This window comes from Myotis myotis, unplaced genomic scaffold (genome assembly GCF_014108235.1).
Source record: "Myotis myotis isolate mMyoMyo1 unplaced genomic scaffold, mMyoMyo1.p scaffold_m19_p_14, whole genome shotgun sequence".
Taxonomy (NCBI): Eukaryota; Metazoa; Chordata; class Mammalia; order Chiroptera; family Vespertilionidae; genus Myotis; species Myotis myotis.
In genome coordinates, this window is record NW_023416318.1 from 10,237,581 (window position 1) to 10,250,909 (window position 13,329).

At 58.0% G+C, this 13,329-nt stretch overlaps 2 protein-coding genes across 3 annotated transcripts; both read left to right on the forward strand.

Moving 5' to 3' along the window:
* Positions 1–654: 654 nt before the first annotated feature.
* On the forward strand, positions 655–3,679 carry PCGF1 (polycomb group ring finger 1). Of its 2 annotated transcripts, XM_036334037.1 has the most exons (9): positions 662–1,518; positions 1,945–2,050; positions 2,207–2,359; positions 2,514–2,585; positions 2,712–2,817; positions 3,008–3,041; positions 3,135–3,221; positions 3,354–3,434; positions 3,536–3,679. In XM_036334037.1, exons 1-9 carry the CDS (start codon positions 1,426–1,428, stop codon positions 3,581–3,583), a joined length of 780 nt encoding a protein of 259 aa, XP_036189930.1. In that variant the 5' UTR covers positions 662–1,425; the 3' UTR covers positions 3,584–3,679. The 2 variants fall into 2 exon arrangements, with proteins under 2 accessions (XP_036189929.1, XP_036189930.1); XM_036334036.1 differs by having other exon boundaries at positions 655–1,518; positions 3,008–3,221.
* Positions 3,680–3,805: 126 nt separating this feature from the next.
* LBX2 (ladybird homeobox 2) lies at positions 3,806–11,520 on the forward strand. The gene is made up of 4 exons (XM_036334038.1): positions 3,806–3,830; positions 5,648–5,765; positions 7,778–9,751; positions 10,716–11,520. The coding sequence occupies exons 3-4, from the start codon at positions 9,547–9,549 to the stop codon at positions 11,111–11,113; spliced, it is 603 nt and encodes a 200-aa protein (XP_036189931.1). The 5' UTR covers positions 3,806–3,830; positions 5,648–5,765; positions 7,778–9,546; the 3' UTR covers positions 11,114–11,520.
* Positions 11,521–13,329: the final 1,809 nt, after the last annotated feature.

The window sequence follows — 13,329 nt, forward strand, 5'->3', positions numbered from 1 at the left end:
AAACAAGATAATAAACATACCCATCAACTCAAATTTTTTTCCTTATATCCTTTTTTATTCATATTTTACCAGAATTACCCTGAGCTGCTGTATTGAAAATTGCTGAAAGAGGGGCAACGGTGGAGGCAAGAAAAGCGGGCAAAAAAACCAGTACTCATCCAGAGGACAGATGATGGCATCTTGGACCAACGAGGTAAGCCATGGTGATTAAAGCATCACCACTCCCAAAACTTCTTGTCGCTTATCCACTCCAGTTCACTCTGAACATCAATGCACAAAAATGTTTCTCTCATAGGGTCACCTCCCTCTGCAAAAGAGTCAGCTGGCTCTCCATGGCCCACAGGCTCAAAGTCCCAGCTCCGTCCAGTCCTGCTGCTTCTACCGCTGCTCTCAAATGCACCCCTCGGCCTCCTCCCTGCCCCTCTCGGCCCCTCCCCTCCGCGCAGCCTTCCTCTTCTATTCCCACCACACTTCTTCCGCACCCCAGCTCTAAACTGTGCCCACACCAAGCCCCACCTCCTTCAGCATGCCTTTCGAGGGCTGCACTGGGATCCCCCCTTCTTTCATCTCCAACTGCACTTGGTGCTAATACTTCACAGTAAACTGACACTTGGTTTTAGTGCTACCGGAGGCACCTGGGGACAGCGGCGCGCAAGCTTTCGGGACCCCTGCGTCTCCCCCAAACACCGAGCTGAGCTTCTGCTCCTGCAGGGACCGCCGCCGGGGCGCGTCGGCGTGCGGCCGTGTCCTAGTCGTCCTCCCCTCCTCCTTCGGCATCTGCTCTGCATTAGTCTGTCCCAGGCCTCCGCAGGCGCCGGTGATTGAATCATCATCATTAACGAGGGCCTGCCCCCCTCCTCCCGGCGGCAGGGGAGGGCGGCGAGGGGGGGGATGTAAGATCACTACCAAGTCTCTAGGGGTTCCTCCTCCCGTCGCCCTCCCCGAGGCTCCGCGAAGCCCCGAGAAACTCCCGCCCTGGAGCCGGGAGAAGGCCCACCGTCGGATGTAGCTCCGCATTGTCTAGCGTCGGCCGACGAGGGCGACATAACACGGAGAGCGCGGGAGGGGCTTTAGCCTGGTTGTCACCAGAGCTGGGCGACCCTGAGCGGTGGCGGGTCGGGGGAAGGAGGAGGCAGGCTTCTGCAGGCCCCAAAAGTTCGTCCCGAGGTCCGGTCGGGTCTTCGATGATTATTACTGCAGGGGGTCAATGAGATCGGCCCCTCCCCACACCCCCCCGCTCCCCAATTACCAACTGCGGAGGGGGAGGGGCCACTGGGGCTCAGGTGAGCACACGGGGGAGAAAGGACGTGGGTGGGGCCTTACGGAGAGTCAGCGAATCCGAAAAGACCTAAGCCCTCGTTGCTCGGCGACAAGTCCCGCCCTGCAGGCGGCACCGGAAGTGGCAGGCCAGGATCAGCCTTTAAGATGGCGTCTCCTCAGGGGGGCCAGATTGCGATCGCGATGAGGCTTCGGAACCAGCTCCAGTCAGTGTACAAGATGGACCCGCTACGGAACGAGGTGCAGGGGCGGCAGGGTTACTGCTGTGGTCAGCTAGCGGGGCTGACTGGGGCCGACTAGAGGACAGGCCGGGACCGGCCGGGCGCCCAGTGCGCCTGCGCAGAGGCGGGGGGCACAGTGCGCCTGCGCGATTGTGGTCCGAGTTGCCAAACTCTGGGCTAAGACGCCTGCGTGTTGTGCCGCCGTCGTGGTATGGTCTCCCCTGGGAAAGGAAGATCGGGCCAGTCCACGTGAAGGGAGCCCCCGCTATGCGCGGAGACCTCTGCTGGGCGAGGGGTAGTGTCAGCCCCCGGGAGCTAAGCCCTTGTGACCATGCAAGGTGCGGGGTTTGGCTGTGAGATGTGATGAAAGAGGCGACTCCCAGGCTGGGAAGGCACCGGGGTTGGGATTGGGAAGGGTGATCGGTGACGGAGGGTGTGTCCGCAGGAGGAGGTCCGAGTAAAGATCAAAGATTTGAATGAACACATCGTCTGCTGCCTATGCGCTGGCTACTTCGTGGATGCCACCACCATCACAGAGTGTCTCCATACTTGTGAGTTCCCTGGACCCTGGCTGGTTCTTCCAGGCCCTGGTTCCCACCCAGCTGGCTGGTAGCCTCTGCACCGCCTGCCCCAACCACCCAGGCACCCCGTCCAGCCCGAGAACCTGATTCCCTGAGGGCTGAGAGTCTGTTTTCCTTTTCCTCCAGTCTGCAAGAGTTGTATTGTGAAGTACCTCCAAACCAGCAAGTACTGCCCCATGTGCAACATCAAGATCCACGAGACACAGCCACTGCTCAACCTCAAACTGGACCGGGTCATGCAGGACATCGTGTACAAGCTGGTGCCTGGCTTGCAAGACAGTGAGTGACTAACCTGACTCTGAGGGGCTTCTAGAGGACGGATGCTGCGTAGCAGCTTGCGGTGACGAGGGCTTTGGTGGGCATCGTGTAGGTAAAGAGGTTGACAGCCAGAGGGACAGTTAAGACTTGACTCCCATACTCCACTCCCTTCCAGGTGAAGAGAAACGAATTCGAGAATTCTACCAGTCCCGAGGCTTGGACCGAGTCACGCAGCCCGGTGGGGAAGGTATGTCCCTTGGCAGCAGGAGGGTAAGGCAAAGCCCCCAGAGCATTCCTCCTGCCCGGTTTTGCTCTCTGGGGGAAGAGGAGTGTGGAATCTGTGCTGCCCGCCTCACTATTCTGTCTTTCTCAGAGCCAGCCCTGAGCAACCTCGGCCTCCCCTTCTGCAGCTTTGACCATTCGAAAGCCCACTACTATCGCTATGATGAGCAGCTGAGCCTGTGCCTGGAGCGGCTGAGGTGAGAGGCAGGTCCTGGGCTGTCTGAAGTGAGAGTGTCAATGAGCCAGAGTCAGGGAGGGGCTCAGGGAGAGGGCTCGCAGTAAGCTAAGCGAATGTCTATTCCCTTGAAGAGATAATGTCATGGCTCTGGGCGGGGATGCGGGGGAGGGGATGATAGTGCTCCCTAACCTGTGTCTGTTTTCCCCCAGTTCTGGCAAAGACAAGAATAAAAGCGTCTTGCAGGTGAGAGGGGCTGTGGGAGGGCCTCTCAGGAGACTCACCTCCTCGGGGCCCTTCTCTCACACACCTTGTCTTCCTTTCCCTGCCCACCCTCAGAACAAATATGTCCGGTGTTCTGTTAGAGCTGAGGTTCGTCATCTCCGGAGGGTCCTCTGTCACCGCTTGATGCTAAATCCCCAGCATGTGAGTGTCCCACAGTAGGTTTCTTTGGGAGGAGAAGGGGCCACAGGGGAGGGAGAGTTGAGAGGGGACCGGGTGAGTTCTTGATGGTGCGGAAGGAGAGTTCCTAACACAGTGCTCCCACCTCCCTGCTAGGTGCAGCTGCTTTTTGACAATGAAGTTCTCCCTGATCACATGACCATGAAACAGATCTGGCTCTCCCGATGGTTCGGCAAGGTGAGCCAGGTCCAAGGCAGTTCCAGGGCAGGGGTGGGCTGAGGGGGCCTTTTTCGCAGGAACTCTCCCCTGACGACTTCTTCCCCTTGTTCTCCCCTTAGCCAGCCCCTTTGCTTTTACAGTACAGTGTGAAAGAGAAGAGGAGGTAGGGGCCAAGCCCCTGCCCTACCCCTCTCCCCGTCCCTCCCCAGATATTTATGTGAAATTGTGGCTTTATTTTTTGAAATAAAAACTTTTAAAAAGCACCTCTCTTCTTCCTTCTTATCCCTACCACACACTCATACTTTGTCCTGTGTCCTGCTTCCCTCAGAAATCCTCTGAGTGTCATCAAGAAGGATGACCCTCAGCAAATGACCATAGGAGAAGGGTAGAGGACCCTACTTACGTAAAACCGAGGTGAGCTGAGTGAAGTCAGGCCCCCACACCAGTTGTTTTGGTGAAGGGAAGTTTTTCTGGAGGGGAGCTCTCTCTGTCCTTGAATGTTGCAACATGTGGCAAAGGCCTGAGTGTCCTAATGCAAGAGTGGTGAGAGTAGGGCTTGGGTTGGACAGTGGTCACTGCAGGACAGGAGAAGAGTGATATTATAAAGAAAAGTCCAAAGATGTGCATAATTGGAGTAGGCTAAAAAAAATGGGGGCATGGGACACTCACAGGGATCGAGTTGGAGACATGGCTGTCTAGACAAGCTTCCGCAGGCCTTCAGGTACCTGGGCGAGGGGAGGCCAGCTTGTAGAGAGAGGAATTGAGGGGGAGAGGGAGCTGGTGCCCGGGAGGGCAAATGCAGCTCCAAGGAACAAGAGGGGAGCAGCAAGGCTAGCACTCCACTGAGTAAGTCAGCAACCTCCTGGTCTGTGCCAGCCTGGCCATGAGCACTGCACTCTGGAAATAAACCCAGCCAGCACTCCTGTTCTGTGGGTCTCTAACTGGGGTAGCCAGAAACTTGCAGTGTGTGTGTGTGTGAAAGGGTGGTTCTGAGGAGTGACTGGAGGGAGAGGTGTGGGCTAGGGGGAAAGATAGACACCCCTGGGGACTTGGGCAGCTCAAGCAGCTGCAGGAATTGGGGAGTGTCTGATTGGAGCTTGGCTTGGGTCAGGAATGCCCATCTAGCCCTGGCTGGTGGTTCAGTGGTTAGAGTGGCCACTGGTGCACCAGAGGGTCATGGTTCGATTCCCTGCCAAGGGCATGTCCCTGGGTTGCAGGTTCATTCCTGTTCTGCCTCCCGTGTTGGTGCGTGGGGGAAGCAACCAGTCAAGGGTGTCTCTCACAGGACGTTTCTCTTCCCCCTCCATCCCTTCCACTCTGAAAAACAATGGAAAAAAATATCCTCAGGTGACGATTAACAAAAATAAACAAAAAGAATGGCCAGCTAAAAGAGAGGCTGCCTGAGACCCCCAGGCCTGAAGACCAAACCTGGGGGTGAGGCCTTTGATGACACCTGGCTTGGGGCCCAGGAGCAACCGGGGGCATTCGGGCAGGATCTGGGGGAGCAGCTGCCCCGCCTCACCCCCAGCTCCAGGCAGCCTGATTTCTGTCTGTCGGCGGCTGTGCAGCGCCACCTTCCCCAGGTTGCTGACGCAGGCCAGCTGCGGGCTCCGCATCTCTCTCCCTTCTATGGGCTCCTTCCCCTGCTCTCTGGCCTGCTCCACGCAGCAGACCCTACCCCTGGGTCACTTGGTTCTGGATCTGCGCCAGGGGCCAGGGCGGATGGATCCTGCCCGCGGTTCTCTTGGGCTCTGACACCCCGCGCTCACCGGCCCCCTCCCGGAGTCCATGTCAGTCCTCACCGCAGGCCCTCGCCCGCCTGTGCCTCTGCCGCCTGTGCCTCTGCGGTCGCCCTATCTCACCCAGCGGCCTCCGCCTGGGAGAAGGGACGCTGAGATTCGCCCCAGCCTTTGGCACAGAGAGGGGGGGACCCGTCCCTCTCAGCCCGGCCTGTTTCTCCCAAGACTTGGGGGAGGGGGGAAGGCTGGGAGAGGATATAGGGACAAGGGACTGACTTCCCTGGGACCCTGAGTCCCAGGGTGTAAGTGTGTGCAGAGGCCGGAGGCATCTGAGTATTCCGCAGCTCCCCATCCCGGCCCGCACACCCCGGGCTGGCAGAGGTTAAGCAGAGCTCTGTGTGAACCAGTGTAAAGGGCTGGAAGAACTTACAAACCCGAGTCCTAAAAATAACGAAACTGAAACTTCAGGATCCAAATCCGTTCACTCTGCAGTAATGTTCTCGGCAAGAGAAAATCCCAGAAGTGTGCGAGATGGATGGATGCCCGCGCCAAGCTCCTCTGCTTGGAGTTTCCCCCATGAACTCCCACTTACCTCTCATGCTGGCTAAAGGTATTGGGGCAAAGTGGGAGGGGGGGGGCATATCTCCCAGACTGTCCTTTGCACCGCCCCACGGGAGTTATTCTGAGGATTCCCCCAATACCTCCCCCACACACACTCACAAAATTCAGAGGATTGCCTAGGGTGCAACATCTGAAGACTAAAGGTAGTTTATTGAGCAGATTTCTGTACCAAGAAGAGGGGTCAATCTGGGGCAGGCCTGGGTGAGGTTGAAGGGACTCACCAGATGAGAGGCTGCGGATGGTTGGGTGAGTGAGAGGCGCGGTGTCTTGGAATGAGAGAAAAGGTGGGGGTGATGAGGAAGGGGAATAAGGTTGGAGATAAGGTGCAGAGATGAGGAAATGGAAATCTGAAAGGGCCTGATGGGAGGTGAGAGAAAGTATTAAGTGGGAATTGAGCCCTACCTGGTTTGGCTCCGTTAGCCTGCGGACTGAAGGGTCCCGGGTTTGATTTCCACCAAGGGCACATGCCCAGGTTGTGGGCTTGATCCCCAGTAGGGGGCGTGCAGGAGGCAGCCTATCAATGATTCTCTCTCATCCTTGATGTTTTCTCTCCCTCTCCCTCTCTGAAATAAATAAAAAATGTTTTTAAAAAGAGGGAATTTAGCCCAGCCGGTTTGGCTCAGTGGTTGAGTGTCAACCCATGAGCCAAGAGGTCACAGGTTCAATTCTGGTCAGGTTAGGGCACGTGCCTGGTTGCGTGCTTGATCCCCAGTGGTGGGTATGTAGGAAGCAGCAGATCAATGTTTCTATCTCTCTATTCTTCTCCCTTCCTCTCTCTCTAAATCAATAAAAACATATTTTTTATTTAAAAATATATTTATTGATTTCAGAGAGGAAGGAAGAGGGAGAGATAGAAACATCAATGATGAGAATCATTGATTGGCTGCCTCCTGCACGCCCCCTAGTGGGGATCGAGCCCACAACCCGGGCATGTGCCCTGGCCGGAATTGAACCCAGGACCCCCAGTCCGCAGGCCGATGCTCTATCCACTGAGCCAAACCTGCTAGGGCAACATATTATTTTAAGAGAGAATTGAGGCACCTTCCTGACGGAGTGAACGTCGTCATGTGGAGATCTCTATGAGGGGAGGGAGTGGAAGACCCTGAAGTTTCTGAACAGAACAATGAGGGGAATCTGAGTGAGACGTGAGGGATTGCTTGAGAATGCTGGGAGAGGAAAACTGTCGTCCTGGTAGGGGTTGGGGGTGGGCAGTGGTGAATGATTATGTCTGTGGATAGCTCTAGGAAGGACCCAAGGCAGGGAGGGTTGGATCATGGGAGGGGGGAGGAAGAGGCTCACATCAGGGAGCACTGGGACCTGTCAGCCCCTGCAAACTGGAGTGGGGGAAGTCGAGTCAACTGAGTGCCCCCCAAGCCTAGAACCCAGGTTCAATCTTTTAATCTTCCTCATTAATCACTCACCCTCCTCCTACCCCCTCCGAGGACCAGAGGATCCGGTTTCTCCCCAGCTCAGGTTCCAGAGGCTTCGCTGGGAAAAGTCCCCTCCTGTGGCCCCACAATAGGCTGGACAAGTCGCTGGCTGCTGGGGAGACCTTAGTTGGGCTCTGCTGTCAGCAGCCTCCTCCCATTACTAGTCTCTCCTTCCCTCTCCTCCCACAAATGCACATCTGGGGATTGCCCCTCACCCCATTGTCCAACCCCATTACCAGAGCCCAGTTAGCATAGCAGAGAAGGTAGGCAGGAGAGATGGCAGGGGAGGAAGGCCAGGGCCCTTTAGGAGAGCCCCACACTCCCCACAGACACACACTAGATACTGAGAGCAAAAGATGACAAATGCAACACAGATGATACATGAGTGAAAGTTGTAGTGTCTGGTGACTGGCCTGGTACAAGAGCTAGCCAGTTCCTGCATCCTCCTGGGACCCTCTTTAATTTCATATTAAGTGAAACCACCAGGATGGTTCAGAGGGCTAAAGCTTCCAGCTAGGAGGATCTCTCCTGACCCTCGTCTGCCCCCCACCATTAATAACCAATTAACAAGGTCCTGACGCATCTCAGCTTTCTGCTGTGGCCTGGCTATGCTCTCTGACCCATTGGGCTGTGTTGCTCAGGCTGCCATCAGAGCACTGTGAGTATCTGTGGGTATGGGGGGAAGGGATGGTCATTGAAGGGAGCCTTTATAAGAAGACTCTGTGTTTGTCTACTTCTGTTGGGTGTCGAGGTCAGTATCACACTGTGAGGTTTCTTATACCCTCCCTCGCCCCCCCACTGTGATCAAAGTGTCTTCCTGTCTTTGTCAAGGAGTCTTTGGCCCACATGCCTCAGATCTCCCAAGCTCTGATTGGGGCACCCCAACCACAGGCTCCGCTTGCCCCAGGGAATAGACCGGGAGACCCAGAAGATCACTGCACAGATGTGGGAGGTGCAGAGGTTTACAGAGAAGGTGACAGAATGGACAGTCCAGGAGAGACCGGCCTACTTCTTCATGGCACTGATAGGAAAAAACTAGAAGAAACCCATAGCAGAGAGTTCCTTCAGAGTGCAGAGTTCCGCAGGAGTGGTGGGGCTTGTCTCGGCTGTAAACCCACCGGCTATTTGGGATGTGATATGCGAACAAAAGCCTTGTCTTGTTGGGCTCCGCTGGTGGAGCAGCTGTCCCAGAACTGCCTTATTCCTACAACAGAGGGCAGTGGAGGTGTGAGCCCTGGGGTAGGTGAGCCGGGAGAGGGAAGAGCGAATGACACCTAGGATGCAGATAAAATAGGAATGACTATCCCAGTCCTTAGAGTTTGTCCCTGGCTTGGCCGGGTTTCTGTCCCAGAATCTGGTTGGATGTATCGAGTCACTCCTCTATAGGGACCCCTCTCACCACTGCTCCCAGGCTGGGGAACCCCAACTGGGACTACAGGAGCTTAATGAGGAGACAAAGGCATCAACTGATAGACTCAGGGGTAACCAGAAGGCCCTCTGTGGAGGTCAGTCTTTCCTGGCAAAGACCCCTCCTGAGCAATAACCCTCGCTCTGGGTTTGCTGTGTCTTCTCTCCTGAGGGCCAGGTCTCCCCGCTTCTCCATGTTTTGTTCTGCTTTTTTAATTGATTTCAGAGGGCCTCTGAGCCCTGCTGGGGCAGCCTTGGGTCCGGCCGCAGAGCCGGCTGGAGTCCACTCACCTGCGCCGGCTTGTGTGTCGCATCCCCACTATACCCAGTTGCAGTCGCTCTGCCGGGCTTGAGTGCCCCCAGGCCCAGTGCCCGCTAATAACTTCCAGCCGCGGGGACCTTCTTTAAGAGCTTTCAGCAGGAGTGGGGCGGGGAGGAGGGAGCCAGGTCAGGAGACTGAGGTCCTTCCTAGGTGGGATGGGGATCTTAGCACAGTCAATTCTGAGCTCCTCGGAATTTTGCAAATCTCCGGCTCTGCGACCAGGGAAAGCAATTTTATTGCCTACGAGAGTTTATGAGCTGGAGCGGCGGCTAGGCGGGAGGGGGCGGCCCAGGAAGAGTCCAGCCAGAGTGAGCACAGGGCCGCGCTGGCAGCGCGGAGCAGCCAGGGGGCCAGTGACTTCGCCGGCTTCTCTGCGCGCCCCCGTAGCCTGCAGAAGAAATACCGCTGCCGGGACGTCTACCGGCTCCAGACCCACGGCGGCCAGGGGTTAGGGAGTGGGGGCGCAGGAGGAGGGGCACTCGGGGCTCGGGCCCAGCGTGGGGGGCGGGTCCGAGGCGGGGGCCCAGATCGGGAACCGCGCGCTGGGGCCCAGGCGGCTGCGGAGCCGAGCACAGCGGGCGGCAGGACGGCCGCAGCCCGCCCGGCCGGCCATGAGCTCGGGCCCCGAGCCCCGGACAGCCCGCACACCCTTCAGCATCGCGGATATCCTAGGCCCTGGCATGGCCCCTCGAGGACCCTCTGCGCCGCAGCTTCCAGAGTCCAGCCCAGGTCCCACGTCGCCGCTATGCGCGCTGGAGGAGCTGACGAGCAACGCTTTCCGCGGACTAGACGGGCTCGCCCTGCAGCGCTCCGAAGGTACCGCGCGGCCAGGTCGCGCCCTGGGACTTGGCCTTCTCCCCATCTCTCTCCTCCAAGGTCCCGGGCCCCACTTTGTGCATCCCGGCCGCCACCCCAATCTGCCCCCTGCCCTCAGCCCACGTGCGGGGGGCCTGCACCTCCCGCTGCTCACCTCCCCTCTGTTGGTTCCCAGGCTCCCCGGCTGCCGGCGCCGAGGGGAAGGGCCGGGCGGTCTAGAACTGAGCGACCCATTAGTCCTTTCGCTGTAGGCGGGGCAGTCGCAACAGAAAGGCCGGGGAGAGGAGACAAAAGGCCTGAGCCGGAGGCTGTAAAACAGTGAGCTAGGGCGAGGCGGGCGTAGAAGGTGCTGGGAGGCGAGGCTCGGGCTCCCCGGGTAATCACGCTCCGCCCCGAGTCCGTCTCTTCCCGGGAGGGCGCCGCCAGGGCCCCGGGCTCGAACTCCGCCTTTCCTTGCCCTCTATACACCCACTACCTCCCTTCTGTGCTAGGGGTGGGGGGGTGGGAGTGGGGTGGGAGGGCAGGAGGGAGAGCATGTCACTAAGAGAGAGTGCCCGACACGACCCCCAAGTCTAGAGAAGGGCCCGATCGGGGTCCTGTTACACTCACCACCTCTGGTGCCGGCCCCAACCTGCAAGCCGGCTCCATCGGAGCCTCCGGGAGGCCTCCACGGCCCCGCGCCGGACGTCCTGACCCTGCAGCTTGCCTCCCCTGGCCGGGCCCGCCTTCCTCCCTCTCCTCTCGCCGGATGCCCTCAGCCTGCTGCCTCCCGCATCCCCGTGGCTGGTTCCACTTCGTGCCCCCACCCCCTCCTCGGCCTGCCCCTCGCGCATTTCACTGAGCGACCGCGGTGACCTCCCGCACCTTCACCCCCACCCTGGAACTCTGGTAGCTGCGGGGTTTCCCCCCAGGACGGAAGCCCATTCCCGCAGCCTGGAGACTGACCCCCACCCCATCTCCGCAGGCCGCGCGGCCCCAGGCGCTCTGGGCCACGGCCCCGCGGGCCGCAGACGGCGCAAGTCCCGCACGGCGTTCACGGCGCAGCAGGTGCTGGAGCTGGAGCGGCGCTTCGGGTTGCAGAGGTACCTGGCGCCCCCCGAGCGGGACGGGCTGGCGGCGAGGCTCGGCCTGGCCAACGCGCAGGTCGTCACGTGGTTCCAGAACCGGCGCGCCAAGCTCAGGCGCGACGTGGAGGAGATGCGCGCCGATGTGGCCTCGCTGCGCGCGTTGAACCCCGAAGTCCAGGGCCGCCTCGCGCTGCCAGACAGCGCCCGCGGTCTCAGTCTTGGCCTCGGCCTGGGCCCGGCGCGGCCGGACTCCGGGCCCCGCCTGTCGGACGAGGAGATACAGGTGGACGATTGAAGGCAAAGCCGCCGCCCTCGCTCCGGAGCGGAGACTTCTAGCCCTCTCGCCCCTGCACCCCGCACCCGGTCCGGGGTGCGGATGGAGGGTGGCTGTCGACCTCAGCCTCTTCCGGCTCACAGTGCAGACGCCCACCTTTCCTAGTTATTGAGAATAAAGAGGAGACTCCATTGCGCCCCGCCTCAATCCCGCCCCGAGCGGCGAGAGCAAAATCTGCTGGTTATTTCGGGTATTCCTTGCTTGGCATGTGCGGAGCCGTTTTCTTTAACCCTCATGGCAAGCAACCCTACAAGGTAGGTGATCTGATTGTGGCCATTGTACAAAGGAAGAGCCCCTGGTGGGGACTGGCCCCTGGCATCTCGCCGGCCTTCAGAGCTCAGGAGACTCGGGGCTGCGCAGGGGGATGAACTCCCGTAGCTGCGGGAGGACCCCCCCTACGAGCTGCCTGGGTCGCAGTTCCCCGCGCTTTGATCCCCCGAAACCTCTGAGACCTTGCCCCTAGCCTCAAGCCGGGCCCCAAATTGAGGACGTTTTTCTGACTTTCTTTTCCCACCCGAGGCCATTTGTCAATGGAGCCCCGCCCCTTCTCCCCACCCCACCTGAAAGAACCCTACGCTGAGTCACAAGTGATGCAAGCTGAGGTGGGGGAGGGGGGCACCCCTACTTCCGGGACCTCCACTCCACTCTGGGGCGGAAAATGTTCCCACTAGGATGGCAGAGGCGGTGGCGACAGGGTGGGGTGGCCCCGCCCACCGAGGCGGAGGTTGGGGTAACCGCCTTGCGGGGTGGAGACCCCAGCCTACCTTCACTGGCAGGCTTTTCTGAGATTAATGTATCCCACTGGTGACTAATCACCCTGGTGCAGTGTGATGGGGAGGGAAGAGGGGCACTCAGTAGCTACAGACCTTCGTCTATGCACGTCCCTCCCAGATAATCAGCGGAAGAGGATGCTTGGGTGTCTTTCCTGCTTCCCCCCCCTCCCAGTCAGTCCCTTGTCAGATCTTCCCATGCATCTGCCCAGGAACCACAGGCTCACTCGCAAGGGTTCAGGAGGCTCAGCTGGGGTTTCAGTTGCAGGGGAGATCCCAGGAGAGGATATTTCAGGGAGAGGGAACAAGGCTGGAAGGCAGAGGGAACCTGGCCCACTCACTGAGCAGTTCCAGGTGCCTTGCAAAGATTAATCTTCACAATAACCCCAGGAGATAATGAGGCTTTAATTTCATTTTAAGGATAAGGAAACTGGATGGATCACAGAAGCCCAAGGGAACCTGGTCATGTCATGAAGCTTCTAAATGGTGGGGCTGGGACTCACTGCTTGTCTGACTCATAGCTCATGTTGGCCACGTTAGGTTCTGTCCCTGTAAGTGTGACTGGGCCTAACTGAAAGAAAAGAGATTGGGGGGGGGGGGGTAAGGGTAGAAATGAAGGCATTGCACTGTAAACAGAACCTGGTCCTTGGGGGTTTTGGAGGAGAGGCTTGAGAGCAGTGTTTCGGGTGGACAGAGACCGAAGAAGTAGTGTATTTCTGGCTACTGTAAAAGGTAAGAGCAGTGAGAATTCAGGGCCAGACTTGGAGTGGGGAAAGACGGAGGTTGTCAGAAAAGATGAAACAGTGTGATTCTCCCAGTGACGAAAAATTGCATGAGTCAGTGACAACCTTGCAAACCTAGGCAACTGGAAAATGGCATCATGGACATAAACAGACAATGATAACTAGGAGAGAGCTACGAATCTGTCAGCCATTATATATAAAAAGTATTCTTTGTAACTGTGTTGTCCCTTCAATACACACACACACACACACACACACACACACACACACACACCCTGGTTCATGTTCAAGGCCCTTGCTTATCTCCTTTTTCCCCTTCTAAAGGCCTCTCTGGAACCTTTAGAGTAGGGTGACCAACTTATTCCTGTGTAACCGGACTTCCTTCCCAGTTTTAGCACTGAAAGCCCCACACCCTAGGGAACCCCTCAGTCCCAGGAAAATCAGGATGGATTAGCGCTCTGCTTTCCAGCCCTGGGGGCTCAGAACTCAGGCTGCTTTGTCACAACCCTACTGGTTAACAGCATGAGTATGGGGACAAAATGTCAGGAGTCCTGTGGCTCTCGGAGAAGATTCAAGTATAGGATAAGAGGGAACATGTCTTTGAGAGGCTGGAAGAGCAAGGAGCCAGCTCAGCCGGAAAGCAAAGATACCACATAGTAGTGGT

Excerpts from the sequence above, each read along its gene's own strand:
- PCGF1 (XM_036334036.1), top strand. The coding sequence starts at position 1,426 with ATGGCGTCTCCTCAGGGGGGCCAGATTGCGATCGCGATGAGGCTTCGG. Across the intron at positions 2,051-2,206 it reads CACAGAGTGTCTCCATACTT|TCTGCAAGAGTTGTATTGTG; the intron begins GTGAGTTCCCTG and ends CTTTTCCTCCAG. Across the intron at positions 2,586-2,711 it reads CACGCAGCCCGGTGGGGAAG|AGCCAGCCCTGAGCAACCTC; the intron begins GTATGTCCCTTG and ends TGTCTTTCTCAG.
- LBX2 (XM_036334038.1), top strand. The coding sequence starts at position 9,547 with ATGAGCTCGGGCCCCGAGCCCCGGACAGCCCGCACACCCTTCAGCATC. Across the intron at positions 9,752-10,715 it reads CGCCCTGCAGCGCTCCGAAG|GCCGCGCGGCCCCAGGCGCT; the intron begins GTACCGCGCGGC and ends CCATCTCCGCAG.